The sequence below is a fragment of the Hemitrygon akajei genome, chromosome 3 (genome assembly GCF_048418815.1).
Source record: "Hemitrygon akajei chromosome 3, sHemAka1.3, whole genome shotgun sequence".
NCBI lineage: Eukaryota > Metazoa > Chordata > Chondrichthyes > Myliobatiformes > Dasyatidae > Hemitrygon > Hemitrygon akajei.
In genome coordinates this window covers 66,731,136-66,758,622 of record NC_133126.1, presented here as the reverse complement: position 1 = coordinate 66,758,622, position 27,487 = coordinate 66,731,136, and the positions used below count along the sequence as shown (strand labels likewise).

General features: G+C 39.7%; 1 protein-coding gene across 1 annotated transcript in view; it reads left to right on the top strand.

Annotated features, from left to right (window-relative positions):
- The window catches only part of scfd1 (sec1 family domain containing 1), a 153,426-nt gene that overhangs the window by 75,903 nt on the left and 50,036 nt on the right, over positions 1–27,487 (top strand). Inside the window, exons 17-19 of the mRNA XM_073040077.1 lie at positions 1,706–1,785; positions 4,512–4,574; positions 10,075–10,150. Coding sequence (XP_072896178.1) covers positions 1,706–1,785; positions 4,512–4,574; positions 10,075–10,150 — 219 coding nt within the window. The remainder of the gene's footprint in view (positions 1–1,705; positions 1,786–4,511; positions 4,575–10,074; positions 10,151–27,487) is intronic.

The window sequence follows — 27,487 nt, the reverse complement described above, 5'->3', positions numbered from 1 at the left end:
AGATTTACAAGGATGTTGCCTGGATTGTGGAGCATATCTTATGAGAATAGGTTGAGTGAACTTGGCATTTGCTCCTTGGAGCAATGGAGGATGAGAGGTGACTTGGTAGAGGGGTATAAGATGATGAGAGGCATTGATCATATGGATCGTCAGAGGCTTTTTCCCAGGGCTGAAATAGTTAACACGAGAGGGCACAGTTTTAAGGTACTTGGAAGCAGGTACAGAGGAGATGTCAGGAGTAAGTTTTTTAACGCAGAGAGTGGGGGGTGCATGGAATGGGCTGCCAATGATAATGGTGGAGGCAGATACATTAGGGTCTTTTAAGAGACTCTTGGATAGATACATGGAGCTTAGAAAAATTGAGGCTATGGGTAACCCTACGTAATTTCTAAAATAAGTACAAGTTTGGCACAACATTGTAGTCCAAAGGGCCTGTATTGTGCTGTAAGTTTTCTATATTTCTAGATTAGAAGTGCACTTGTCCTTTTACTTCACTTCATTTGTACTTACTGCTATATAAGTTTGAAACTGAGCAATTGTATTTCTGGGCCTCTGTACACAAGGTTTGATACATTTATGGATTGAAAGTTGCAAGATACCGAAAATATCTCAGGAAGAGCTGGCTTTAAAATTTACTGATAAAAATTGAAATGCTTGTGGCAAATTAAAGATTTTGATAATAGTTTTCTTCAGGAACCTTGCTTGCTTTTGGCAGACTTTGTTGCACAGGCCCTGTATGCATAGTAAGCAAATAGCCCTTATTTATTCAATGTCTATCCCTCATAACTGTACCTCAGTTAAATCTCACCTCAGACCTGTCTGATCCAAAATGGACAACAGCATACATACAGTAAATTTCCCTCACAACTGCAGATATCCACTCCTGGAATAGACTTCATTAATTTCTGCACTCTCCAGTGCACCCTTCTCTTTAATGTGCAGACCAGAATAGCCTGCAGTGCTAAAGTGTTGCATACTGTTCTAGCATAACCTCTTTGTAGCTGTATTCTGTACATTGAGTAATAAAGGAACAAATTCCATATGGGGGGGTGGGACTTAAGTTAAACATTATTATTGAGCTATGCATACAATCTGTGCCAGGGTTCAAAGTGCATATAGCATCTTCCTACTATTTCATGCCCTGTACATACTTGAAACAAAAATGTCCCGGAATCATCTCTTTCTGTGCCAATATTGTTACTTGTATACCATGATATTTCTTTAATTGTTGATAGATTTTGACTTTTTTCATCATTAATTTAGTTAAAATGTTTCAAACCATATCGCCTTACTTGGAAATATCTGAAAATCAACAGATTGTGCTGAATCTTACTGTACGTAGTTTTACAAGGTCTCATTCTAACAGGTATTCTTAATGCATAAAGCTCAGACAATCAAACATCAAGTGGTTGCTTACCATGAGAATGGAAACATTGGCAACGTATGTTATATTCTACCAAGCCACTGGATTCAAGGGCAAATTGGTCTTAATTCTCTCATGTTCTTTGCATTCTTTGTCTCATCACATAACTTAATATGACCTTTGTTAAGTGTAACTGGAAAATTTCAACTTTTATTTCCTTCAGTATCTCTTCACTTTCCAAGATCCTAGCAAAGCTTATTTTATAAAGCAAATCTGCAATGAATTTGGAACTCTGAAGTTCATTGTTCTTTGTGTTCTAAGTAACATTATTTATACCAACAGGTTGACCTAGAGCAATATAAAAAAGCACTAACTGATGCTGGATGTAATTTGGCCCCTTTAAATTACATCAAACGATGGAAGTAAGTAAGATCAGCACTGACAATAGTTTTATTATCAAGGGAACAAAAACTTAGTTGACAGCACATGACTAAAGACCACAAAGCAAAACACAAAATAGTAGAAGTGGATGAGTTAAAACATTTTTAAAACATATTCATCCATTTGTTTATAAAAATTGTCTGATTGTTGATGTCAGAATTGAAAAGCATTTGGCAAATGAAATGTTGAATCTGAAACTCAGGCTTCTGGAAAATAAAGCACCAATTGATTTTAAGAGTTTCAAATATATATATAGTATTATTAACAATACCAGCAAAGAGCAAACCAGTTGAAGAACCTCAAAGACACATTCCATGTTTGGCAAACAGAAAAATGTTTTTGGAAACATATTTTACACGTAGACGGAGAAGGACAGCAGCTTTAATAATTTAGAACCTAGAACAGTACAGCACAGTGGAGGCCCTTTGGTCTACAATGTTGTGCTGACCTTTTAACCTACCCTAGGATTAATGTAACACTTCACTCCTGCATAATCCTCTATTTTTCATTCATCCATGCAAGAGTCCTCTTTATGTGTCCCTAATATATCTGCTGTTACCACCATCACTGTCAGTGCATTTCATGCACCTACCACTCTCTGTGTAAAATCCTACTTCTGACATCCTCCCGCTATACTGTCCTCCAATCACCTTAAAATTGTGTCTTTGTGGATTAGCCATTCCCACCTTGGGAATAAGGCACTGGCTCTCCACTCTGTCAATGCCACTGATCAGCTTTTACACCTCTATCAAGTCACCTCTCATCCTCCTTCGCACAACCTTTTCTCATAAGACATGTTGAATAATCCAAGCAGCATACTGGTAAATCGGTAAATTTCCTCTGCACCCTATCTAAAGCTTCCACATCCTTCCTATAATGAGGTGACCAGAACTGAAAGCAATACTTCAAGAGTGGTTTTACTGGAGATTTATAGATCAGCAACATTACATCACAATTCTTGAATTTAAATCTTCCAACTAATGAAGGCCAGTACATCTCTTTAAACACCATATCCCTTGTACAGCAACTTTGAGAGATCTATATATGCCCCCCTCAGCCCAAGATCCTTCTGTTCTTCCACACTGCTAAGAATCTTGCCATTAACCTTGAACTGTAGTTCAATGTTATAAAGCATATCACTTCACACTTTGCCATATTGAACACCATCTGCCACCTCTCAGTCCAACTTTGCATCTTATCAATGCCCCATCACAATCTTCTACACTATCCACAACACCACCAACCTTCATGTCATCTGCAAACTTACTAACCCATCCACCTACTTCCTCATCCAAGTCATTTATAAAAAAATCACAGAGCTGAGGCCTCAGACAAATCTCTACAGAGCTAATAACATTTGCCACCTTCCGATCTTCTATTACAACTTCTGTGACCAGTGAGGTCGCAATTGTGCAGTAACCTCTTCCCATGTTTCCCATAGTAACCTGGGATATTTCCTATCCAGCCCCAGGGACTTCCCTATCCTAATGTTTTTCAAATATTCTAGCACGTCCTTTTTTTTTAATGTTGGCGTGTTCAAGCACATCACTCTGCTCTAAATTGTCCTCACATTTGTCAAGGTCGTCTTTTTTTAATGTTGGCATGTTCAAGCACATCACCCTGCTCTATATTGTCCTCACATTCGTCAAGATCCCTCTCTCTGCTGAATACTGAAGCAAAGTATTAGTAATGATCTCCCCTACCTCCTCCAACTCTAGGAACAGTTTACACTTCTATCCCACCCTCACTCTAGTCATCATCCTGTTCTTCACATATGTATAGATTGCCTTGAGGTTTTCCTTCAGCCAATTCACCAAAGCCTTCTCATGTCCCCTTCTAGCTTTCTTAAGCTCCTTCCTGGCTATGTTATAACTCTGAAGAACCCTATCTGATCCTTGCTTCCTAAACCTTATGTGTTTTTCTTCTTCTTCTTGACTCCTTTCTCTGCCTCAATAGACCAAACCAATCCAGAACCCCAAAAAAGTGTCCCTAAACAACCTACAGATTTCCATTGTGCATTTCTCTGAGTATATCTTTCCTATTTTATAGTCCCAAGTGCTGCCTGATAGCATCAGAATTCATCCTCTACCAATTAAATACTTTTCCATATCCCTATCCAAAATGAGGTAGTTGTGGTCACTGTCTCCAGAATGCTCACCCTCTGAAAGTTTTGTAACCTGAATATAAAGAAGCTGTCATCGTGTTAGCGGAATGGGAAAGAAAACTCGCCTGACTATCGAAAATCTAAAAGATAATTATTGTTTACCTATCACCAAACCAAAAAGGCAAGGAATTGACAAATTGCCTATTGATTGCAATTGAATATTAGTTGCAGAGTAAAACATATGAAACCCACTTAGAGTAGGTTTCTCTATTCTCTATTCACATGAAAATATAAAAATAATGGTGCAATCTTTTAGTTTTTTTGAAGATTTTGATCATATTGTAAGAATGGAAAAGACTGCATTGAACTCCTTTAGTTTGTCTCACCAAGGAATAAAGTCACCCTCCAGTGAAAAATTCAATTGATCTGAATTTGCCTTGGTTAAAATTGAGGCTTCCTGTCATCCCTAATGTAATTGTGCAGCTTTGGTAAATAAGTTTTTCTTCTCAAACTACATTTCATAAATCTACAATTTTGGGGAGATTGTGGGAAAAATATTTTCTTATTCTTAGATTCACTTTGATTATTTACTTTCGTTTGCAGAGCATTTACCAAAATGGCATCAACTCCTGCTAACCTTGGAGGCAGTGGACCAAAACCAATAAGGTACATGCTGTTAGTGCAGAATAATGCTGCTGCTATTCTTCACAAGCACAGCGAGATGCAGCTAAAATATTTTGTTCTGGAAATATTGAATCTACAAGTAATTTGATGACTGAGGAGCCTAAAATAAGGCCAATGCTGGATATCTAAGATGCTGCAGATAAGCAGGAGGTCAGTAATGACCTATTGACCTGAAACACAAATCTGTTTCCCTCTGCACAGATGCTGCCAGGGCTAATGAGTACCTCCCGGTATATTCTATTTTTATCTGTAATTAGTTGACATCTGTTTATGCTAAATAAATGAAATGCTCAAGACATACATGTTTAGCAGAGAGCAAATTAAAGTATAAAAATAGGCCAGATGGCTCATTTATCTGTCATTAGCTTGTTTCAAGTTTGTTCTCAATGCTTTTCATATCCTTTAGTACCTCTTTCAACAATCTATTGCTCTTCTAAAATACTGAGATTACTGTGTAAGATGTGGAATTCTTCATTGAGAGCACTACCTGCAATGGTTTTTCAAACCTTCCTTTTGATCTACAACACTGAAATCCCACAGATTATGAAAATTTAAATTGATGATAGCTCTCTACAACAGTGAAAGCGCGCACGCGCATGCACACACACACTCACTTCGGGGTATGCCAACCCTGAAGAAGTCTAAATCTTCTCTTTGATGGGAATTCAGTGAATCCATCTCTCATTGCTTCCCCTCTGTGATCTTTGCTGTCCACCGACTCTTCAACCACATAATTACCCAGTCTCACTACCACAGCCACTTATCTTTAATGGGAACTTGTCTTCGCTGCCATCTTGTTCCACAGGGCCTCCTGCTCCATTTTCACTTTGGACCCACCAAGGATTCCAGGTACTTACATTCAATGAACTGCTTCTCTTGCCACTTCTCCCTCTGAATTGTACGTGCTACCCTCTCCGCCCATGTGTAAATATCTCTGGGTCCTGTCTCAGTCTCTGCCACAGCTCCAGGCCTCTCTCTGCACCACCTGTCATGGACTTCTCTGACCTTCACCGGATCCACACCTCCATCCTCCGGTTCTTTTTCCTCCTCATGTCTAGGAAGGATCAAAAGATCCTGTCTCCAGACTGCGGCCCCTGCCACCTCCTGCTCGGACAGCAACTCGATCAAATGTCTTCAGACTGCTGGTCCTGCTATCTCCAACTGTGGTTACAATGGATGCCCCCCCCGCCATCTCCCACTTGGACCTCAGTTCCAGATCGTGGATCCCACCATTACAAAATCCAGTTTCAACAACCCTGAATGCCTTCAGACTGCGAATTATGCGGCTTCTAGTGTCGTGGTTACTTGAAATGACCTGGAGACACAGACAATTCTTCAAGAAAATTAAACCTTTATTTGCAAACAAAGGCTGAGGCAATCAATGAACTTGTCACCGAAAGCCCCCCGAGCTCCGGTGTACAGCATTCTTTATAGTAATTTCTTATCTCAGTTACATTTCGGTTTTATTAGCATACCCAATCAATTTTTAATTGCATATCATCTATATATTAACTAATCAATCGCTCTTGCCTAGCTCTCAGTGCGCCACCATTATGTTTCACTCGTTCGCATTGGGGCCTTATTCCTGGCCAAGGTTATTTTTTCCAGACAACCTCCCTCACATTACATTCCTGCTTGCACCATCCTGTCCGCCACCGTTATCTCTTACTAAACAAAGGCTGAGTGTAATACATGGGGTACATTTCAGCTAATAGTGCTGCTAGCTAAACAGGTGTTCTGTAAGTGCCACAGTATGCAGTTAAGAGAGTACAAAGTATCTAGTTAAAACAACACATAGCAAAATGTGTCTAGTAAAATAATACATAGTAATATTCAGTACCTAGAAGTGATTACATAGTATAGTAAATAGCTAATACATAGTGATTATATTTCAGGTATATATAATGATTATGTCTGGTATATTTCTCAATACTAGCTCCAGCCCCAACCTTGGCCCCTACCACCTCTGGGCTGAGACCATTCTCATTGCTGCTGGGCCTCCGGGCTCCTTTCCCCCACACCATTCTCCAATCCTGGGTCTCCCAAGTTGCCAACTACCTCTTCGGTCCTCAGAACCTCCTTCTTCAACCCACCCTACGTTCCCTTCCCCCTCCTCTGATGCCACCAACTCTCCTCCCCCTCCGATCCCCCAGTTCTAATCTCCATCATGTCTTCACCATTCACCATTCCCTCTAACTTCCCCTCTCTGAGCAAGGGCCTTAACTTTGTCTCCCTTCACTTGCACCTCAGTGATTTTTGCACCCACCACAACGCTGAGCTCTTCCTCTGTTTCCAAGCCCACTTCTTTGGCAAAAATTCCCCACCCTGTTTTAATGACCCCTTTCTTCTGTATCCAACCATCCTTCTCTTCCTGGATGCCTTGCTGTGGGTGCATCTTTTCATCTCCAATTGGCAATGAGACATCAACCGACTCGACTTCAGCACTCCTCAAACCTTACCCCTCTGAACTCTCCACTCTCTCCACACCAATCCCAACCTTTACTTCAAACCCGCAGACAAAGGGGGTGCTGTTGTAGTGTGGCGGATTGACCTCGACCTAGCTGAGATCAGGTGGCAACTCTCCTACTTGCTCCTTGAAAAGTTTTCCACTAAGGAATAATGTTCCCTTTACGGTATGCGTGTGCACACATCTGCTGCTAGCACAAAGTTGCTTAAACTGTGCGCAAAATTTTGTCACCCTCACCTGGTGAACATGTTAGGTATATTTCCACGATTATACACAATTGCATTTTCTTTTCTGGTTTCTGATGTGGACAGTGTTGATAACGTGGAGTTTGCGATGATTTGTCTGCAGATTTTAGAACTGGCTTCTTTATATTGTTTTTGTTGAAGAAATTATTCAGTGCACACTTATTGTTACTGGGCAAAATTTACACAGCACAAGATTTTTGCGTACACTGATCATTACAAATTAGAGGGAACATTGCTAAGGACCATCAGAACATTGTCTCTGACACCATCACCAACCTCATCAACTCTGGAGATCTCCCATCAACTGTCATCAAACTTGTAGTTCCCTGAACCTGTACTACTTCTTTCCACCTCCCACCCAGGATCCACAAGCCAAACTGGCCAAGTAGGCCAATTGTCTCTGCCTGTCCTCTTGCCCCACTGAATTCATGTCTGCATTCCTTGACTCTATTCTATCCCCCTTGGTTCAGTCCTTTCCCACCTGCATCTGCAACACTTCACATGTTCTCAATCTCCACAACAACTCTCAATTCCCTGGCCTGGACAGCCTCATTTCTACCATGGACATCCAATCCCTATACACTTATATACCCTGTCAAGATGGCCTTAAATCTCTCCATTTCTTTCTCGACAAAAGACCCAACCAGTTCCCCTCCACCACCACTGTCCTCTGACTGGCGGAACTGGTTATTACCCTCAACAATTTCTCTTCTGGCAACTCCTACTTTCTCTAAACTCAGGATAGCCATGGACACCTGCATAGGCTCCAACTATACCTGCCTTTTAATTGGCTACATGAAACAGTTCATGTCCAAGCCTTCTCTGGTAATGCTCCCCAATTCTTTCTGCATTACATTGATGACTGCATTGGTGCTGCTTCATGCACCCATGCTGAGCTCGTCAATTTCATCAGCTTTGCCTCCAACTTTCACCCTCCCCTTTAATTCACTTGGAACATTTCTGACACCTCTGTCTCCATCTCTGGAGATAAACTGTTACTGATATCTTTTATAATCCTACCAATTCTCATGACTATCTTGCCTATACCTCTTCCTGCTTTGTCCCTGATAAAAATGCTCTTTCCTTTTCTCTACTTCATCTCTGCTGTGTCTGTTCCCAGGGTGAGGCTTTCCTTTCCAGGTCCACGTTCTTCCAACATTGATGCTACTCTCACCTGCATCTCCTCTATTTCCTGAAATCTGCGCTCACCCCGTCTTCACAGGGATAGAATTCCTCTTGTCCTCAGCTACCACCCCATGAGCCTTCATGTCCAATATATCATGCTTCGCAACTTCTGTCATCTTCGATGAAATCCTACCACCAAACACCTTTACCTTCTCCCCCAACTCTCTGCTTTCCGCAGGAAGTGCTTCCTCGTGATTCCTTGGTTGATACATCTCTCCCCACTAATCTCCCTCCTGGCACATATCCCTGCAGGTGACAGCAATGCTATATCTTCACTATGCTATAAAATGCTACAAATTCACCTCCTCCCTCATCTTCATTCAGGGCCCCAAACAGTCCTTACAGGTGAGGCAACATTTCTCCTGTGAATCCGGTGGGGTCGTCTATTGTGTCCAGTGCTCCCGATGCGGCCTCCTCTACATTGGTGAGACCTGATGTAAATTGTGGGACTATTTTGTCGAGTACTTCTGGTTCACCTCCCAAAAGTGAAATTTCATGCTGGCCAACCATCGGTCCATGGCCTGCTCTTCTGCCACGATCAGGCACTGACAAAGTGTAATGCAGAGATCAGTACATCTCATCAGAAATGCAAAGAAAATTACAGTTTGATTCCACAATATTTTATTATATGTTTATTCACTACTTATTTAAAATTAGTGCAGCCACATGTGGATAAGTTCCCATAAAATGACATCATATGAGCGATCAGTTAGATTTTTTTATTCTTATTATACATCACTCATTTTGAGTTTTCATCACTTTTCATTCTTTTTCAAGTTTTATAGCTCTTACTTCCAGCTTTGTTCCTTATAGCCATTGACATGACCCGGCTAATGTAACTGTAACAATCAAAGCAACACACACAAAATGCTGGAGGAACTTAGCCGGTCAGGCAGCATCTAAGGAAATGAATAAACAGTTGCCATAGAATATAGTGAGATGGATGATGCATCCAATTTTGCAACAGCAAGTAAACAGGAACAGTGTGTTAATCTATTGAAATGATGTATGCTAGAAAAAAAACTTGCATCTTACATTTACTAGTCTATAATGCTGTGTAGCTACTTAAAATCTGGGCAATTAGATGTACCAGTAAAAAGATAGTTTCAGTGTTTGAATTTATTATTCCAGAGAATTCAACATTGCACAAAAAGTAACTTTGGCCAGTTAAATGATATTAATGAAAGCATATTTTATTATTTTGTGTTGTAAACTTACATTATTTAAAAATACCTTAATTCAGTGTGTTGTGGCTGCCTTTCTAAACTTAAACAACAAAAATAACGTGACTGGAACATTTGTATAATCGCTACAAAGAGTAGCCTTTAGCTGTATACTGTAATTGAAAACAGCACCTCTGTTCACACAGATCCTTTGTATCACAATAATGACTTGTAAGCAAAATTACTAGGGTGTTTCAGAATTTTCTAAACTGACAAAAGATGTATCAAAAACATTTGCAAACATGGAAGATCTCAATGTATTCATTTGTCTTGAGAATAAATACAAGTAGCAAATAGTCTATAATGGTTTTGCTAGGCAAATTGAAGACAAAGGAACTATAATGCATATTTCCTACTTTCAGCTTGCTTTCACGTGTAATGAATACTGGATCACAGTTTGTGATGGAGGGAGTTAAGAATTTTGTGCTAAAGCAACAAGTAAGTATACTTATTTTAGTTAATCCAAGTGCAAAACAATGTAATGGTAGACTTGAAGTAATGTTAGGGCACAAATGAAAGAATCCAGATGTGATTTAATTTTAAATCTACTCAAGCATCCCTAATCGCATCCAGTTTTGCCATGTTGGAGTTTTGTTGTATCTGCAATTATCAAGATTGTTGATATAGATGACGAGCAATAACGGACCCAGCATGCATCCCTATGGTACACCACTAGTCACAGACCTCCAGTCAGAGAGGTAACCATCTGCTACCACTCTCTGGTTTCTCACGCAAAGCCAATGCCTAATCTAATTTACTACCTCATCCTGAATGCCAAGTGATTGACCCTTCTTGACTAACCTCCCATGTGGGAACTTGTCAAAGGCCTTGCTAAAGATCTTATATACATTTATCTTTTCAATCAAATGGATGTTGCTTTAATTTAATACCAGCAGACCCTGGTGTAAAATTGCTGGGTGTATGGTGCATCCAAACTGTCAGCTCAGTTTATTCATGCTCTACCTCTGGACTCAGTGCTAAGTTCAGCATGTAGAGTGGAAGTGTCTTATCTCCAGCTTAACTGTGACTTGCACATTGCAATTCATAATCTTAAAATGGAAATGAACTGACCAGCAAGGAGGAAATCAACAGCATTTCTCTATGGAAAAGCCAGCCAGAGGTGAGTACGTTTTGGCCTAATGTTATCAGATATTGTCCAAGTCCTTAGGAGACTTTTACAATTGTCCTTTGTCAGATCTCTGAGAACGCCCTAGACTTTGTTATCTCTGTGCATTGCTTGGGAACTGTATGAGTACTAAGTACTGTATGTTCTATTCTCTGAAGTGTGAGATTTTATGCCAGCAGAACTACCATACATTTACAATTATTTCTGAATTCTCACAGCATTAATTCACAAATGCCTCCATTTGAAAGTATTATTGTGTTATCCTATTTCCAGCAAGTAAGACTTCCCAAATATTTTGTTTATTCTCAGAGGATGACTATCAATTACCAGCCCTACCAACTAGCACTTTACACCATGCATAATACAAATCTACCCTTGGAGAATAAAAGCAGAGAAACTGGAAGTACTCTGCAGGACTTGGATTGAAAACAATACCATGTTTCCCTCTATGCAGATGCTGCCTGTATTTCAGGCATTTATTGTTCCATATAAGATTTCTAGCATCCTTTTGGTTTTGGTTCTCTTTATGAGGATTTTGTCAACAATAGACTGAAACTGTACTCCTGTTTTTTAATGTTTGGATTGGATTATTGTGTAGTAATTTGGTATTATAGACAATAGACAAAAGGTGCAGGAGTCGGCCATTCGGTCATTCGAGCCAGCACTGCCATTCAATGTGATCATGGCTGATCATCCACAATCAGTACCCCATTCCTGCCTTCTCCCCATATCCCTTGACTCCGTGATCTTTAAGAGCTCTATCTAACTCTTTCTTGAAAGCATCCAGAGAATTGGCCTCCACCTTCTGAGGCAGAACATTCCATAGATCCACACCTCTCTGGGTGAAAATGTTTTTCCTGAACTCCGTTCTAAATGGCTTACCCCTTACTCTTAAACAGTGGCCTCTCGTTCTGGATTCCCCCAACATCGGGAACATGTTTCCTGCCTCTAGCGTGTCCAATCCCTTAATAATCTTATATGTTTCAATCAGATCATCCTTCTAAATTCCAGTGTATACAAGCCCAGTCGCTCCAATCTTCCAACATATGACAGTCCTGCCATCCTGGGAATCAACCTCGTGAACCTACGCTGCACTCCCTCAATAGCAAGAATGTCCTTCCTCAAACTTGGAGACCAAAACGAAACACATTACTCCAGGTGTGGTCTCACCAGGGCCCTGTACAACTGCAGAAGGACCTCTTTGCTCCTATACTCAACTCTCCTTGTTATGAAGGCCAACATGCCATTAGCTTTCTTCACTGCCTGCAGTACCTGCATGCTTACTTTCAGTGACTGATGAACAAGGACACCTAGATCTCATTGTACTTCCCTTTTCCTAACTTGACACCATTCAGATAGTAATCTGCCTTCCTGTTCTTGCCACCAAAGTGGATAACCTCACATTTATCCACATTAAACTTCATCTGCCATACATTTGCCCACTCACCCAACCTGTCCAAGTCACCCTGCATTCTCATAACATCCTCCTGACATTTCACACTGCCACCCAGCTTTGTGTCATCTCCAAATTTGCTAATGCTATTCTTAATCCCTTCATCTAAATCATTAATGTATTTTGTAAATAGCTGCAGTCCCAGCACCGAGCCTTGCGGTACCCCATTAGTCACTGCCTGCCATTCTGAAAAGGACCTGTTAATCCCTACTCTTTGTTTCCTGTCTGCCAACCAATTTTCTATCCATGTTAGTACCCTACCCCCAATACCATGTTCTCTAATTTTGCCCACTGATCTCCTATGTGGGACTTTATCAAAGGCTTTCTGAAAGGCCAGGTACACTACATCCACTGGCTCTCCCTTGCCCATTTTCATAGTTACATCCTCAAAAAATTCCAGAAGATTAGTCAAGCATGATTTCCCCTTCATAAATCCATGCTGACTTGGATCGATCCTGTTACTGCTAGCCAAATGTGCCGCTATTTCATCTTTTATAATCGCCTCCAGCATTTTCCCCACCACTGATGTCAGGCTAACTGGTCTATAATTCCCTGTTTTCTCTCTCCTTCCTTTCTTAAAAAGTGGGACAACATTAGCTACCCTCCAATCCACAGGAACTGATCCTGAATCTGTAGAACATTAGAAAATGATTACCAATGTGTCCACGATTTCTAGAGCCACCTCCTTAAGTACCCTGGGATGCAGACCATCAGGCCCTGGGGATTTATCAGCCTTCAGTCCCATCAATCTACCCAACACCATTTTCTGCCTAATGTGAATTTCCTTCAGTTCCTCTGTTGCCCTAGGTCCTCTGGCCACTATTACATCTGGGAGATTGTCTGTGTCTTCCCTAGTGAAGACAGATCCAAAGTACCTGTTCAACTCGTCCGCCGTTTCCAACAAGGAACAACCCCATAATAAATTCACCCGTTTCTGCCTTCAAGGGCTCAACTTTGGTCTTAACTAATTTTTTCCTCTTCATTTATCTAAAGAAGCTTTTACTATACTCCTTTATATTCTTGGCTTGCTTACCTTCGTACCTCATCTTTTCTCCCCGTATTACCTTTTTAGTTATCTTCTGTTGCTCTTTAAAAGTTTCCCAATCCTCTGGCTTCCCACTCATGTTCTTGTATTCTTGTGAGAAGCCAATGTATTTTATTAGTGAATGTCAAGTAGTGCTAGTTGTATGATTGATATACAAATAAAATTATTGGACTTCATCTGAAGCAATACAAACCACATTGACTGTCCAGTTATAAAATAATTTTTATCCTTTAAGAATAAGTAATGAAAATTATTCCAGACATAAGCACTTTGAAGCTATGAGAACAACAGAGGAAATGACATTGTTTCAAAAGAATGCAGTTTGCAGGTTCTGAGGAAAATAATTCTAATGAAACATTTGTGAAAAGTATCATAAACATGTTGAATAAATTATGAATGTAAGCCATTGAATTGAGCGTGTTAAATAGGTCAATGAGAAGAATAAGTTGGTTTGCAAAGATGTTTAAACATGAAGCTTTACAATAAGACGATTAGATAAGTCTGACGTTTCTCAAATGCCCTAGTTTGTTCCTTATTTGTTCTTTTCCAGTGTATTTAATAATCATGTACTTGTGCTGATAATTACCTACTTCTGTGTCCTCTAATGTGTGAGCATTAACACAAATGTAGCAGAACCTGATCTCTGGTTATCTTGGACTCCCATGCCATTAGATCTCACCCTTGCTGTGTGAAACTTGTGTGATAAGTGGTGTGCAACAGTTTTCCAGTGTTAAAAGAAATCACAGACCTGCAACTTCAATTCTACGATATGAAGTTCAGGACCTGGAATGTCAATACTTTTGTGTACAACCTGAGTGCCATATTTTCATTGTTCAGGAACTCAAATAGTTTGATATCTGCTATATTGCACTGAATGAGAATGACAGGCAGTTTATAGAACAAGACTGCGGGTACACCTTCTGAGGAGTAAACTTGAAAGGAAATGCTGCCTTTGTCAAGTGAGCTTTTCATCAAGAATAATCTAGTCCAGCATTTCGGTGACTTGCTCTTCAGAATTAGTGAACCACTGGTTCACTTTACGGAACCAACAAGCTTAGGTCATATATGCAACCTTTGAAGCTTTGGACAAGGTTAACTAGGATTTGTAAGTATGTAACTTCCAGTAAGGTAGCAACATGCTCGGACACAGTAGACACTCTGTATCCAATCAAAGGTGTATTTGTCCTATAGGTCTCTTTTATGGTCTCAGTCACAGCTGTAAACTAAGAACATCAAGTATTACAGGACTATCCCATTAAGTGAGTTGCTTGATAGCGATGGAGCTGGACTCGTTATGTACCATTGTTTATTGTTGTGTTGTCACCTGGGTTTGGTGTGTAACATTGTACTGAGACAGTGTGCAGTCCAAAAAAAGATGCGAGTGATTGTCTTGGATGTTTTTATTGTGATTGCAAGGCCCGACTGGACATTAGTAACATACAATACTGCAATTCCGATTCACTGGTACATTGGCAAGATCGACGGCAGAGGAGCTGTGTGGACAAGGCTCTCATGCCTTGAAGTCATCCGTTGCAGTGGCTGGTGAAAGAGACGCCAGAGCTGGCTGTGTGTCACTGAATTTTGTACTGGGTTGGGGGGCTGGCCTCTCCCGGCAGTATTGCTGTCTGGTATTCACTCAATGGTGGCATATTGACATCAGCACTGGACTTCGAGGCGAGAGATCTCGAGTTCAAATCCAGCCGGCTCCCCTGCACGCTCTCCATCCGGTGCCTGGGTTGAGTGTAGAGCTAGTAACTCGACCTCATAAAAAATGAACCTGGAGAGGGATGGGCTCTGCCAGTTTTCAGATGCCAAAGACACGCCATATGATGAGCAATCACCAAAAAGATCAGTCCAAAAAGCTTGTCATGACGGCGCCCCAACAACTCCACCAGGAGTTAAGGGTGCACACACACGCGCGCACTTGCTCAATGCTGTCCTCCAGTGTTTGCTTGATGGAAGAACAAGCTGTACCAGGACAACTCAGGAACTTGGGCTATTTTTTCTCTTTCTGATTTTGTTTTTTGGAAATCCTAACCAGATGTGCTATGTGCAGTATAGGGTTGGTAATGTGTTTTGCAGCTTTGCCCAGGAGGAAGAAACACTGTATCATTTGGCTATATTCATGCATGGTTGAATGATACTTGAACTTGAAAATATTCTGGTCTGCATCACACCATCTAATCCACTCTGATACCTCACTCAACCTAGCCCCAAAACATTATTGCCAATGGAAACATCACAACAAGAAGATCAAAGCTGTCAAGTACCCCACTAGGTAGTTTTCAAACAGTGTCACATACTTGTCAACTCCCAGCCAACAGAAACCTCAGAACGTCTGTCATAACTAGCACCTGTAGATGAACTTTTGGATTCACAAACGGAAGTCAAGATTGGCTTGGTAAGCATGATCAACTACAAACATGAGTCATTCCTGGAATGGAAGCTTATCTGTAAGGGAAAAGAGCCAGGTTTGCAGGCATTTGAAGGCAGAGATTCAGCAGAAAACTTGGGATCTGAAAAGAAAGACAGTGGATGGAAAGAATACTAGAACTCAGTACCTGTCAACAGCCATCTCACACATAGGTACTTTAGCACTATAAAAGCTATCTACAGTCCATATTCTCAAAGTCTGATCTTACTGAGAGCCAAGAAAAGGGATGGGGGGGTTGAGTTAGACCATAAGAGCAGAATTAGACCATTTGACCCATTGAGTCTGCTCTGCCATTCAATTACGGCTGATCCTTTTTGCCCCTCCTCAGCCCCACTCCCCAGCCTTCTCCTGATAACCTTCAGTGGAGATGTCACTATTCACCAGAGAGAACACTTCAAAGACCTCCTTAAATGTTACACTGGCCTTGATTTGAGTGCCCTTGACCTTGATGTGAGTGAGTTAACCACCTCACAACCCACACCATCAGAGTGAAAGACATCCTCAATCCTAACTGCCAAAGAAGAAGCACTACAATTTTAAGCATCTTTTCTCCTGTTATGTTCATTATGATTCAAAGTTAGTTCTCTATAAGATTATATGTGCAGTTCTCTTAGTTTATGAAGGGAAATTGTTTGCTTTTGCAGGATGTTTTAAAAATTCCTATAGATTTCTTCCCAGGCATTAATTAATTCATTTTGTCATGTAATTTTACAAGTAATTAGTCTCCTAGGAATGCTTTGAAAGCTGAGGCATTGATGATGTATGCCTCAACAAATGGTTTCAAATATCCAAATGTTACTTAATCATTTTAAATGAGATCACAAAAGCCCTCAGGAAATATTCTTCTAAAGGAAAATTCAACTTTTGGAAGATTAAGTAACAGTGGAGATTTTTTTTGGCTAAGTATTTACCCCCAAATAAGTAGCATGAATTCTAGCTGTGCAATTTATTTTATAGTGGAGTTTGATATGTAAAAATGCGATAGGTTGTTGATTATGTTCAAGTAGAATCAAAGTATCACAGTACAGATTACCAACATATAATTACCTAAAATATAAGTTTCCTTTATTTTTGTGACTTGTTTAATATCAAAGCTAAAATTTTTTAAGCCTTGGTATTCAGTCTAGCATCTACTTCTCCAACAATAATTGGCTTTGAGAAGCAATTTTGAACTGTCACAGTCCATGTGATGAAGGAGCTGTTGTATGATGCACGGTGCCAATAAATAGAAAATTCTCTAAATGTGCCTTGGCAAGATGTCAACATTATATTTTCATAAGAACATAAGAGATAGGAGCAGGAGTAGGCCAATCGGCCCCTCAAGCCTGCTCCGCCATTCAACAAGATCATGGCTGATCCAATCTTAACTCTAGTTTTCACCGAATCCCACAAGGCAACAGTGCCAACCAACAGGGCACCATGCCGCCCATTTTATTTTATTATTCATCCCGCCCAAACCCATGTGATCACCCGGGGGAAAAATCTGGAAAATTCCTCTCCGACCCATCCAGGCTATCGAAAACTGGTCCAGGAGATCACATGGCTGATCTAAACCTAGCCTCATGTCCACTTAACTGCTCGCTCACCGTATCCCCTAATGCCATTTTTATCCAGGAAAATGTCTATCTCCGTTTTGAATTTATTGAGTGTAGTAGCTTCCACAGCTCTCTGGGGCAGCAAATTCCACAGCCCCACTACCCTCTGAGTGAAGAAATTTCTCCGCATCTCAGTCCTGGAACGGCATCCCCTTATTTTAAGATTATGCCCCCTAGTCCTAGTTTCACCCATCATTGGGAACATTCTCCCCGCATCCACCCGATCAAGCCCCTTCACAATCTTATACGTTTCAATAAGATCGCCTCTCATTCTTCGGAACTCCAATGAGTAGAGTCCCAATCTACTCAACCTCTCATCATACATCAACCCACCCATCCCCGGAATTAACCTAGTGAACCTTCTCTGCACTGCCTCGAGAGCCAGTATGTCCTTTCTTAAATATGGACACCAGAACTGCACGCAGTATTCCAGGTGTGGTCTCACCAATACCCGGTACAACTGCAGTAAGACCTCCCTGTTCTTATACTCCATCCCCCTAGCAATAAAAGCCAGCATTCCATTGGCCTTCTTGACCACCTGCTGCACTTGCATACTAACTTTTTGTGTTTCCTGCACCAGGACCCCCAGATCCCTTTGCACAGAAGCACTTTCCAGTTTCTCTCCATTTAGATAATAACTTGCTCTATTATTTTTCCTGCCAAAGTGCAAGACCTCACACTTGTCAGTATTATATTTCATCTGCCAAATGTCTGCCCAATCACTCAGCCTATCTATGTCCCCCTGCAGGGTTTCAATGTCCTCCGCACTCATTACACTCCCTCCCATCTTTGTGTCATCAGCAAACTTCGATACGTTGCACTTAGTCCCTTTCTCCAAATCATTAATATAGATTGTAAAGAGTTGGGGTCCCAACACCGACCCCTGCGGAACACCACTAGTCACCAACTGCCAGTCTGAGAATAAACCATTTATCCCAACTCTCTGTCTTCTGTCTTCACGTGTTTTGGATGTGGTATGTTAGCTACTGTTGTCCTTTTGGACACAGTATGGCTGACAAACTTGGGAGATGCCACTGAAAAAGCTACAGCGATTTCTTGCAAATGATTCTAAAAATAGGCATTGCTCTCTGTACCTGAGTTGTGCCTATTGAAAAGGAATACATGCACTCAATGGTCACTTTATTAGACACAGAAGTGGAACCCCATGAGGCCTTCTGTTGTAGCCCATCCACTTCAAGGTTTGACATGTTGTGCATTAAGAGATGCTGTTCTGCACACCACTGTTATAATATTTGAGTTATTATTACCTTCCTGTCAGCTTGAACCAGTCTGGCCATTCTCCTCTGACCTTTCTCATTAACAAACCATTTTTACCCACAGAACTGCCACTCACTTTTTTTTTCATTTTTTGCACCATTCTCTGTGAACTCTACAGATTGTTATGCATAAAAATCCCAGGAGATCAGCAGTTTCTGAGATACTCAAACCACCCTGTCCAGCATCAACAATCAGTCCACCATCAAAGTCACTTAGATCACATTTCTTCCCTTTCTGATGTTTGGTCTAAACAGTAACTGAGCCTCTTGACAATACTGCATGTTTTTATGCATTGCGTAGTTGCCACATGTTTGACTGATCAGATATTTGCATTAATGAATAGGTATACAAGTGTGTGTAGCTAATCAAGTGGTCACCAAGTGTATTTCTCCAGTGCTCAAATGCACTAACTGACCATGGTGATACTGGGCATCTTTAATGTTATGGTAATTGCATTCCTGACTCTTGCCTTGTAGCAGCTGGAAGAAGGGTATGAAATGTGTGTGGAGGGTAAATGTGGTTGTTGAGAATAGAGTGCATTGATTGACATTGGACCATTAGCAGTTAGTAATTGTTGGCACTAAAGACCATGGATGTTTGTTGAGCTATCAAGAGATGAGGTGAGTTATTGCAGTTAGATATTTAGAAATAGTGGATGGGATTTGGGCTTTATGAGTTGGAGTAGTGTAATGTGGTTGTTGTAAGTGGAGGGCATGGGTGATTTTTCAGCCATCAGGAGTTTGGGAAGATGCATTTGTTTGAAATAAAAGCCATGAGTTAATGTTGGCTTTTTCTGGTAAGTTGGCAGTGCCCTCAGATGTAGCAGCTTCTACGGGATCAGCCAAAGTTGTTGTTGTCTTTTTTAAACATATATTTTATGATTGCAAGACCCTGCTAGAAATTGAGAACGTAAAGTACTGCAGGCCTGCTTCATCAGCGAGTTGATCATTGGCAGAGAAAGTGAAGGAACTGGACTTGGTGCAGACTGTGATGCTGCCTGCGAAAGAGAGGCGTTGGTGTGTGAAGGAGGTGTGCAGTGTAACAGCAAGTGATCGTTTTGGTCGCACTTCTTGTGATCACAAGACCCTGTTGGACATTGGTGGTGTAGAATGCTGCAAGTCTAATTCATTGGTTTATTGGCAGTCGGTGGGGGAGCTTCATGGCCTTGTCCATAATTAGGACTAGGCCTCGAGCCAGAGGCATCAGAGTTGGATACTCCACTAGCTGGTGGTGTCCGTGCTGGAGTCGATGCTGCCCCCAGTGTTCGTTTGGCAGAAGACTAGCTGTATTGTGTTCATCTTCAGACTGCTGCAACATTCATGGACTCAGGGACTTGGAATTTTTTTGTGTGACTGTTTAATTGCTATCTTATATGTGCAGTTTGTACCTTGTACCATGTATGACTGTCGGTACTGTGTTTTTCACCTTGGTCCCAGAGTAAACGCTGTTTTGTTTGGTGGTATTCGTGTATAGTTGAATGACGATTAAATTTGAATTTGGTCTATTAGGAGATGAAGTGGGTTACTGTTGTTGTTGGGAATAGAAGGTGTTGTTGAGTACTGTGCCATCAGCACATGTCAGTGAATATCCTATGAAGTGATGTCTTTAGTTAAAATATCTAACTTCATGCTCAACAAATTGCTGATACATTGAATTAAAGGAAAACAATTAGATTATTGATTACCTTCATATGACTTGTTTTTACAGTAATACATTGTATGTTTTAACAACCTATTTGTAAGATGAATTTAACTTTTTCTTTTCCATATCCATGTTTCCGTGTGATTTTGAATGTAGTTAACAAGGCAATTTCATTCCAAGCACCCCACTTAAATGGTACTCCCCAGAGATAGCTCATTTCCTATTTTTATTTGATCAACTTCTGTGTAAACAGCATACAATAGATCATAGACAATCTGTGTCTTTCTTGTCTCTGCATCCAATAAAGATTTATTTAGAAATCTTACCCAGTTTACTTTAACCCTTTATTCAAGTTGACCAATATCATGATATAAATGTTTATTGCATTTTGTACTTTATCACTGGAGCACAATGGTATGATTTCGCCAAATTATTGTTAAATTATGTCTTACAATCTCTTTGGCTTTACACCTTGAATTGAATGATATGACACTCAAGAGATGTGCTGATTCATGAAACACAAATTAAGCATGCAAGTACAGTACATTAGGCAGCAAGGAAGATTTATTGGCCTTTATTGCATTGATCTTTATTGTAAAGGGTTTGAATATAAAAGACATTTAATATGTTGTCTGTAAATGTTACTAAATCATTCTCCATTCAAAACAGCCAGAACATATAACAAAATAATTGTAAATTTTGTATTTGATATCAAAGCATGGCCACTTTAGGAGAATGAAATTTATTAACTTTGAATGATTCTGCTAATATTTTAAAATTACTAAGGAAGCTTCATTAACTACTATACAAGTCCCAAAAATGTTAGTTTGTTCTTTGCAGTTATAGAAATTTTTCAAGTTCTTACTTTGATTAATCTGGATTTGATGATCCCATTTCAGCCATTCCATATCCTTTGAGCCCATAACATTGATGGTTTTATTCTTGTTGGAGCATGTTTAAAAGTGTAAAATTAAAGAAGTTGAGCAATAAAATGGTTTTAAAACTTAAAGGAAAAATCCACATGATATAAAGGGATTCTGCAGGGGTTTCGAGTGTTATTTTTATGTCAGAGTTAAACTAATTTAGAACATTTTTTTCACATAATATTTGCAAATATTAATGCTAGCACACTAAAACTGCTTTTGTTCAACCAACACTTGATGTCAAAAATCCCAATTCATTTGCCAGCCATTTACCAACAGAGCTTTGATTTTGTAACCCAGTAGTGTGTACAAGATTCCAGACTTAAGATGGGCAGGTACCACAAACACCTATAAAGCATGCAACTCTTTTGAACTGATGCTGGGACAGTGTCTAAATTAGACCTTTTTAATTTTGAGCTTTGATTTAGTTTAAGCATGCTTGAATCATCCTGTTTTTAATATGAATTAAGGTTTGGATTTTTTTGAATGAATGAAATTAATTTATTTCAGTCAGTACAAACATAACAAAAAGCATGATTTACAACGATGATAGGACAAAATTACAAAAAAACGTATTCTTTAAAACAGACCAAAAGGGTATAGGCTGAAGCTACAGCTTATTATGCCTACCCCTCTTACTTATACAACATATTTGGCATCAATGATTACATCAAAAACAAAAATTTCATAATCTTTTAACACAAAATCTAATTACAAATATCATTTATTTACATTACTCCCATTCATTTTAAATCATGTATTTTATATTTGTTCATTAAATAATTTTTAAATAATTTTTTAAACTTGTTAAGTGTAGTGCATGTTTTTAAATTCTTACAACCGTTCCATAGATTCACCCCTCTGACTGAAATACAATGATTTTTTACATTTGTTCTTATCCTCTGTTTTTGAAATATACATGTTCCTCTCAAATCATGTTGACTTTCTCTCATTTTAAACAATCTTTGGATACTTTGTGGTAACTGTCCATTTTTTACTTTATACATAATTTATATTATTTTAAAATCTGCAAAATCTCTGAATTTTAAAGTGTTTAGTTGAATAAATAGTGGATTGGTTGGCTCATAATAACTTTTGATTTTTAAGTTGTATGTTTTTGAATGTTTCCCTATGTCAGGCGTTCAGAAATGTTACAAGTTTTTGAAAGGAGGAACAGCCAGCTAATCCAGGAAGTGTAAACTGTTACCAGCTGTTTCCATGAATAGGGCCTTTTCCTGATTTGCTGTGTTAAAGTGATAATGTACACAGGAGCCTGTTGTTCTGCAAGGCCTGTCAGATGAGTACTGGTATGGCTTCAGTCAGGAAGTTTCCTCAAATGGGTCCACAAAAAGTATGTTTGTATTTAGTTCATGGCAAACACAGGTTGTTTGCTGCCAACAGAAAATTCTTGAGTATTACTTATTCAAATTGTGTTAATGAACTGTTATACAAGTAAATGAAAACAACCAAAGAAAATGACAGTTTACTCTCAAACAAGGGAGTGTTACTGACATTGTGTATGTGCTACTGACGTTTTTCGCCCTGTTTGACTGAAGTTGAAAACAATGAACAAATTTTGACTTCCTTTGTTTTGGTTTCTGCAATTATATTTGCATGTTGTTATAACACCAAAGACCTTTTTGTTCCAAATCTGTAATTCATAAGTACATTTTTGCAATTTATTAGTTAAATATCCTCACAAATCACATTTCATTACTTCAGCATTTCAAGGCAGTATATAAAATGTTCCATTGGTAGAATAATAAATTGTGCACATCTGTGTAAATATAGTGGTGTCTCTCTGGCTGCTGGAAACAATTCGCAAGAATGCAGAACAAGTATTTTTAATATGTTCTTCCTTTATTTTATCCTCCTTACTGTCTTTTTGACTAGCTACCTGTGAGTCCGAGCTCCTCTTGTACAAAAAACTGGCTCCTACCCCATTGATTCTGCTTCCAAAGAATAGCAGGCCACCCAACTGGCTGTCATAGCAATTGATGGTGTAAACAATTCACTCTCCTCAGTTACTGTCCCTTTCATATCAACTTTGTCAAACTAATTTTGTAATATTTTCAATTGTTTGATCTATCTCATCTCTTCTCCTTCCTTTGTCTTCCTGAGACCACCTCCTGCTGTCTTGCGTCTATCTTTATTAATCAGCTGATCATCTAGCATCCCTTTCTGGTCCCCAGTCGTACGTGGCAGAAAATTTAAAAACAACATATGAAATAGCAAAAAATGTTGGAAACACTCAGCAGGTCAGGGAGCATAAGTGAATAAAGAAATAGTAATATTTCAAGTCAAAGGTATTCCATCCAAGCAAGTTTTTATCAAGCTGCAGAAAGGCTGAGGCCACTATTTCTAAAATTATTTCAATACTTATAGAGCTGTCTGAATAATAGATTGGTAAAGGAAGTTGGAGAAAATGAAAACAAAGGGGCATGCATGTCAGAGCTGTTGCTGAAACCTAATCCCAAAGAGCCAGTATTGGAAATGACCATCAGATAAGGCAGTATCTATGGTGAAAGAAAAATTGAGTTGATATTGCAGGTATAACATAACTGATTGGTATTGATACAGGCAGAAAAAGCCAGTGATGATCAGTTATAGTTGAATTTAATATTGAGCCCCAAGGGTTGTAATGTACCCAGACAGATGCTGAGGTGTTTTCCTTACATTGGTATTTGATAGAACAATGTAGGAAGCCACAGGCTGAAAGGCTAGAGTGGGATGGAGAATTAACATGACTGGTAACTGGGAGGCTGAGTGTGGTCCTTGCAGACTCAAAAAGGAGTCACAAGTAGCGATCAACCAATCTGCATTTGGTTTCTCCGGTACAAAGGATGCTAAATTATTAGCACCAACTGCAGTACATTAGTTTGGAAGAAGTACAAGTAAGTTGTTGCTTCACCAGGAGGGTGGTTTGAGTCATTCATTGGTAAGCAAGGAGCTGCATCTGATGCAGTTATGTGGTGAAGTGTTCCAAGTAGTGGAGCGGCTGATGGAGATGAAGGCAAGCTGGAGATCACAAATGGAACTGTCCTGATGAAATGCAGAAATGGAAGGTGGAGAGTGGAAATGTGTCCATTGGTTGAATCTTGTTGAAGGTGGCAAAAATTGTGAAATAAAATTTGTTGAATGTCGAGGTGAAAAGTGCGAAACATAGGAACCATATCCTTATCCAGGAAGAGAGACATGAAAGCTATATACATGAAATGATGAGATGCTGTCCAGGGTTCTAACAAATGTGGAGAAAGAAAGACATCTCAAAGACTCCTGCTTTGAAAGTCACAGCATCAGAAAACTGGGGAAATGGAAAGCAGTCTTTGTAGAAGGCAGGGAGAGAGGAAGCAGAGTCAAGATGGTTCTGGGCATCTGTGCACTTGTAATGGATGTTAGTTGCTAATATACAGTCGACCCTCCTTACCCACGAGGGATTGATTCCGGGACCCCTTGCGGATACCAAAATTCGAGGATGCTTCAAGTCCCTTATTCAACCTGTCTCAATATGATGGATCTTAGGACCCAGTGGAACCCCGGACCTTATTTAACCTGTCTCAGTGCAGTGGACATTAGGACCCAGTGGCAGAGATCTGAAATCCGCAGTGTTTCTGTTTACGAAAATAATCACGATCGCGATTGAAAATAAAGTGGAAATAATAAAGCGATTGGAAAGAGGTGAAACGCCATTGGTCATTGGAAAAACATTAGGCTGCAGTCGGTCAACAATCGGAACAATTTTAATGGATAAATTGAGAAAGTCTGTGCCCAATGAAAGCTACAATTATTACTGAGCAACGCAGTGGTTTAATTTTGGGGTTTTGGGTTTTTGATCCTCACATCAACCCGCAACGGTGGAGAGCGCACGCGATAGCAGTCTGTCACTGGATCAAACTCGGGAAGAAGGTCCTGAGCCCGGCACAGAAACATACATTCTTAAGTGTTTTATATGCATAGAAAGGTAAAATATATACTATATACTAAGACAAATGTTTGACTAACTGACGCTAAATAGTACCGGATGTACCTGTTCCAACTTACTGAGTAAGAGAACTTCCGATTTTTTTCAATCCCAATCCACAATAACCCACACACATCCTCCCGTATACTTTAAATCATCTCTAGATTACTTATAATACCTAATACAATGTAAATGCTATGTAAAATAGTTGTTATACTGCCTTGTTTAGGGAATAATAACAAGAAAAAAAATCTGTACATGCTCAAACAACAAGTGCTGGAAGAGCACTTCCGAGTTTTCACAATTCGCGGTTGGTTGAATTTGTGCATGCGGAATTCGCAGATAAGGAGGGCCGACTGTATCTCTGTATTGGCAACTTACTGGTAGCTATTGGTAGGCCATATGAAAGTGATAGTGCAGTGAAAATTGGCAACAAAACTAATGAAGCTTTAATGTTTGGTATGAATATGGGAAGCAGCACTATAGTAATCATCAGTGTACAGGGAAAAGATGTAAGTATCCTCATACCTCAGAAGAAATTCTCTTTTCAAATCTGCTACCGTTACCTGACATAATTAAAAGGACACCTCTCCAGTCAGGTTTTCAGGCTTCCAACCTTGCCACAATACTGATATGGACTCATTTAGAACCTCAGATTATTTCCTTTATATGCCATATCTTTTCTCTCTCAGTTTTTCTTCAGACTTCACAACAATTGACACCATATTGCTGTCAGTCTTTGTTACTATTGTCTATCTGAGTGGAAGTGCCCCTGCCTCATTTCACTTTTGCTTATTTATGATAGCTACAGAATCTCTAGCATTGGTTTCACTTAATTTCCCTTACTATTAATACTATTAGGAGTGTATTTTTATTTCTCTCATTTACATCTAAATGCTGTCCCTCATGGAAAAAGAACGATAGCTGCATAATAGGTTGAGTGAACTTGGCTTTTTCTCTTTGGAGTGATGGAGAATGAGAGGTAACCTGATAGAGATGTATAAGATAATAGGATAATGTGGATAGCTAGAAGCTTTTTTCCAGGTCTGACATGGCTAAAATGAGGGGGCATAGTTTTAAGGTGCTTGGAAGTAGGTACATAGGGGATGTCAGCGGTAGATTTTTTAACAGAATGCACTGCTGGTAATAGTGTTTTTTTTTAATTTATTCATTTATGGGATGTGGGCATTGCCAGCTAAGCCAGCATTTTATTGCCCATCCCTAGTTGCCCTTGAGAAGGTGGTGGAGGTGGATGCAATAGGGTCTTTTAAGAGACTCTTAGATAGGTACATGGAGCTTAGAAAATTAGAGGGCTATGCAGTAGTGTAATTTTAGGCAGTTTCCAGAGTAGGTTACATGATTGGTACAACATTGGGCCAAAGGGCCTGTAACGTGCTATAGATTTCTGTCTTCTATGTTTTACAGTGAGCAAAACTTATCACTATCTGTCTTAGGATATGATCTGTTATGATGTTACCAGTTAGCACAAGAATAGGTTCTTCAGCATACAGTGTCTGCACTGACTGTGTTGCCAATCTAAACTAATGCCTGGACGTGTTCTGCAAACCTTTTTCCTTGTCATTTATGAGTTTGTTCAAATACCTCTTAAATGTTGCCATTTATCTGCTTCTACATCTCCCCTAGCAGTGCGTTCCAGGCACCAATCACTTTCTGTGTTTTAAAAAATGTAGACCTATGTCCTGTGGTGTTTGACCTTTCTACTCTGGGAAAAAGATTCTGATTATCTAATGCCTCTCATAATTTTATATACTTCGATCAGTTGCTCTTAGCATCAGACGTTCCAGAAAAAAAGCAATCTTAAGTTTGTAGAACCACTCCTTTTAGCTAATACATTCCAATCCAGGCAACATCCTGGTGAATTTCTGCATCCTCTCCAAAGCCTCTATATCAATCCTGTAGTGTGGGACCAGAATTCCACACATAACTCCAAATGTTGCCTAACCGAAGGTTTATATAGCTGACCAAACGTTTATGCAGCTGTCATACAATTTCTGGACTTTTATACTCATTGCCCCAATTGAAAGGAAAGCATGCTGTGTATTTGTTTCACCATCCTGTCCAATTGTTTTGCTTCTTTCAGGGAGCTATGAATTTGTACCTCAACATTCTTCTGTGAATCAGTACTTCTGAGGATCCTGCCATTTACTGTATATTCCCTCTTTCATTTGACTTCCCAAAATGTATCACCTCACACTATTTCCAATTAAACTTTATTAGGAATGAATACTGAATTTTCTAGTTTCAGGTGATCCTCACCACCAGTGTCCTCCACCCATGCACATTCACTCTTCCATTAGT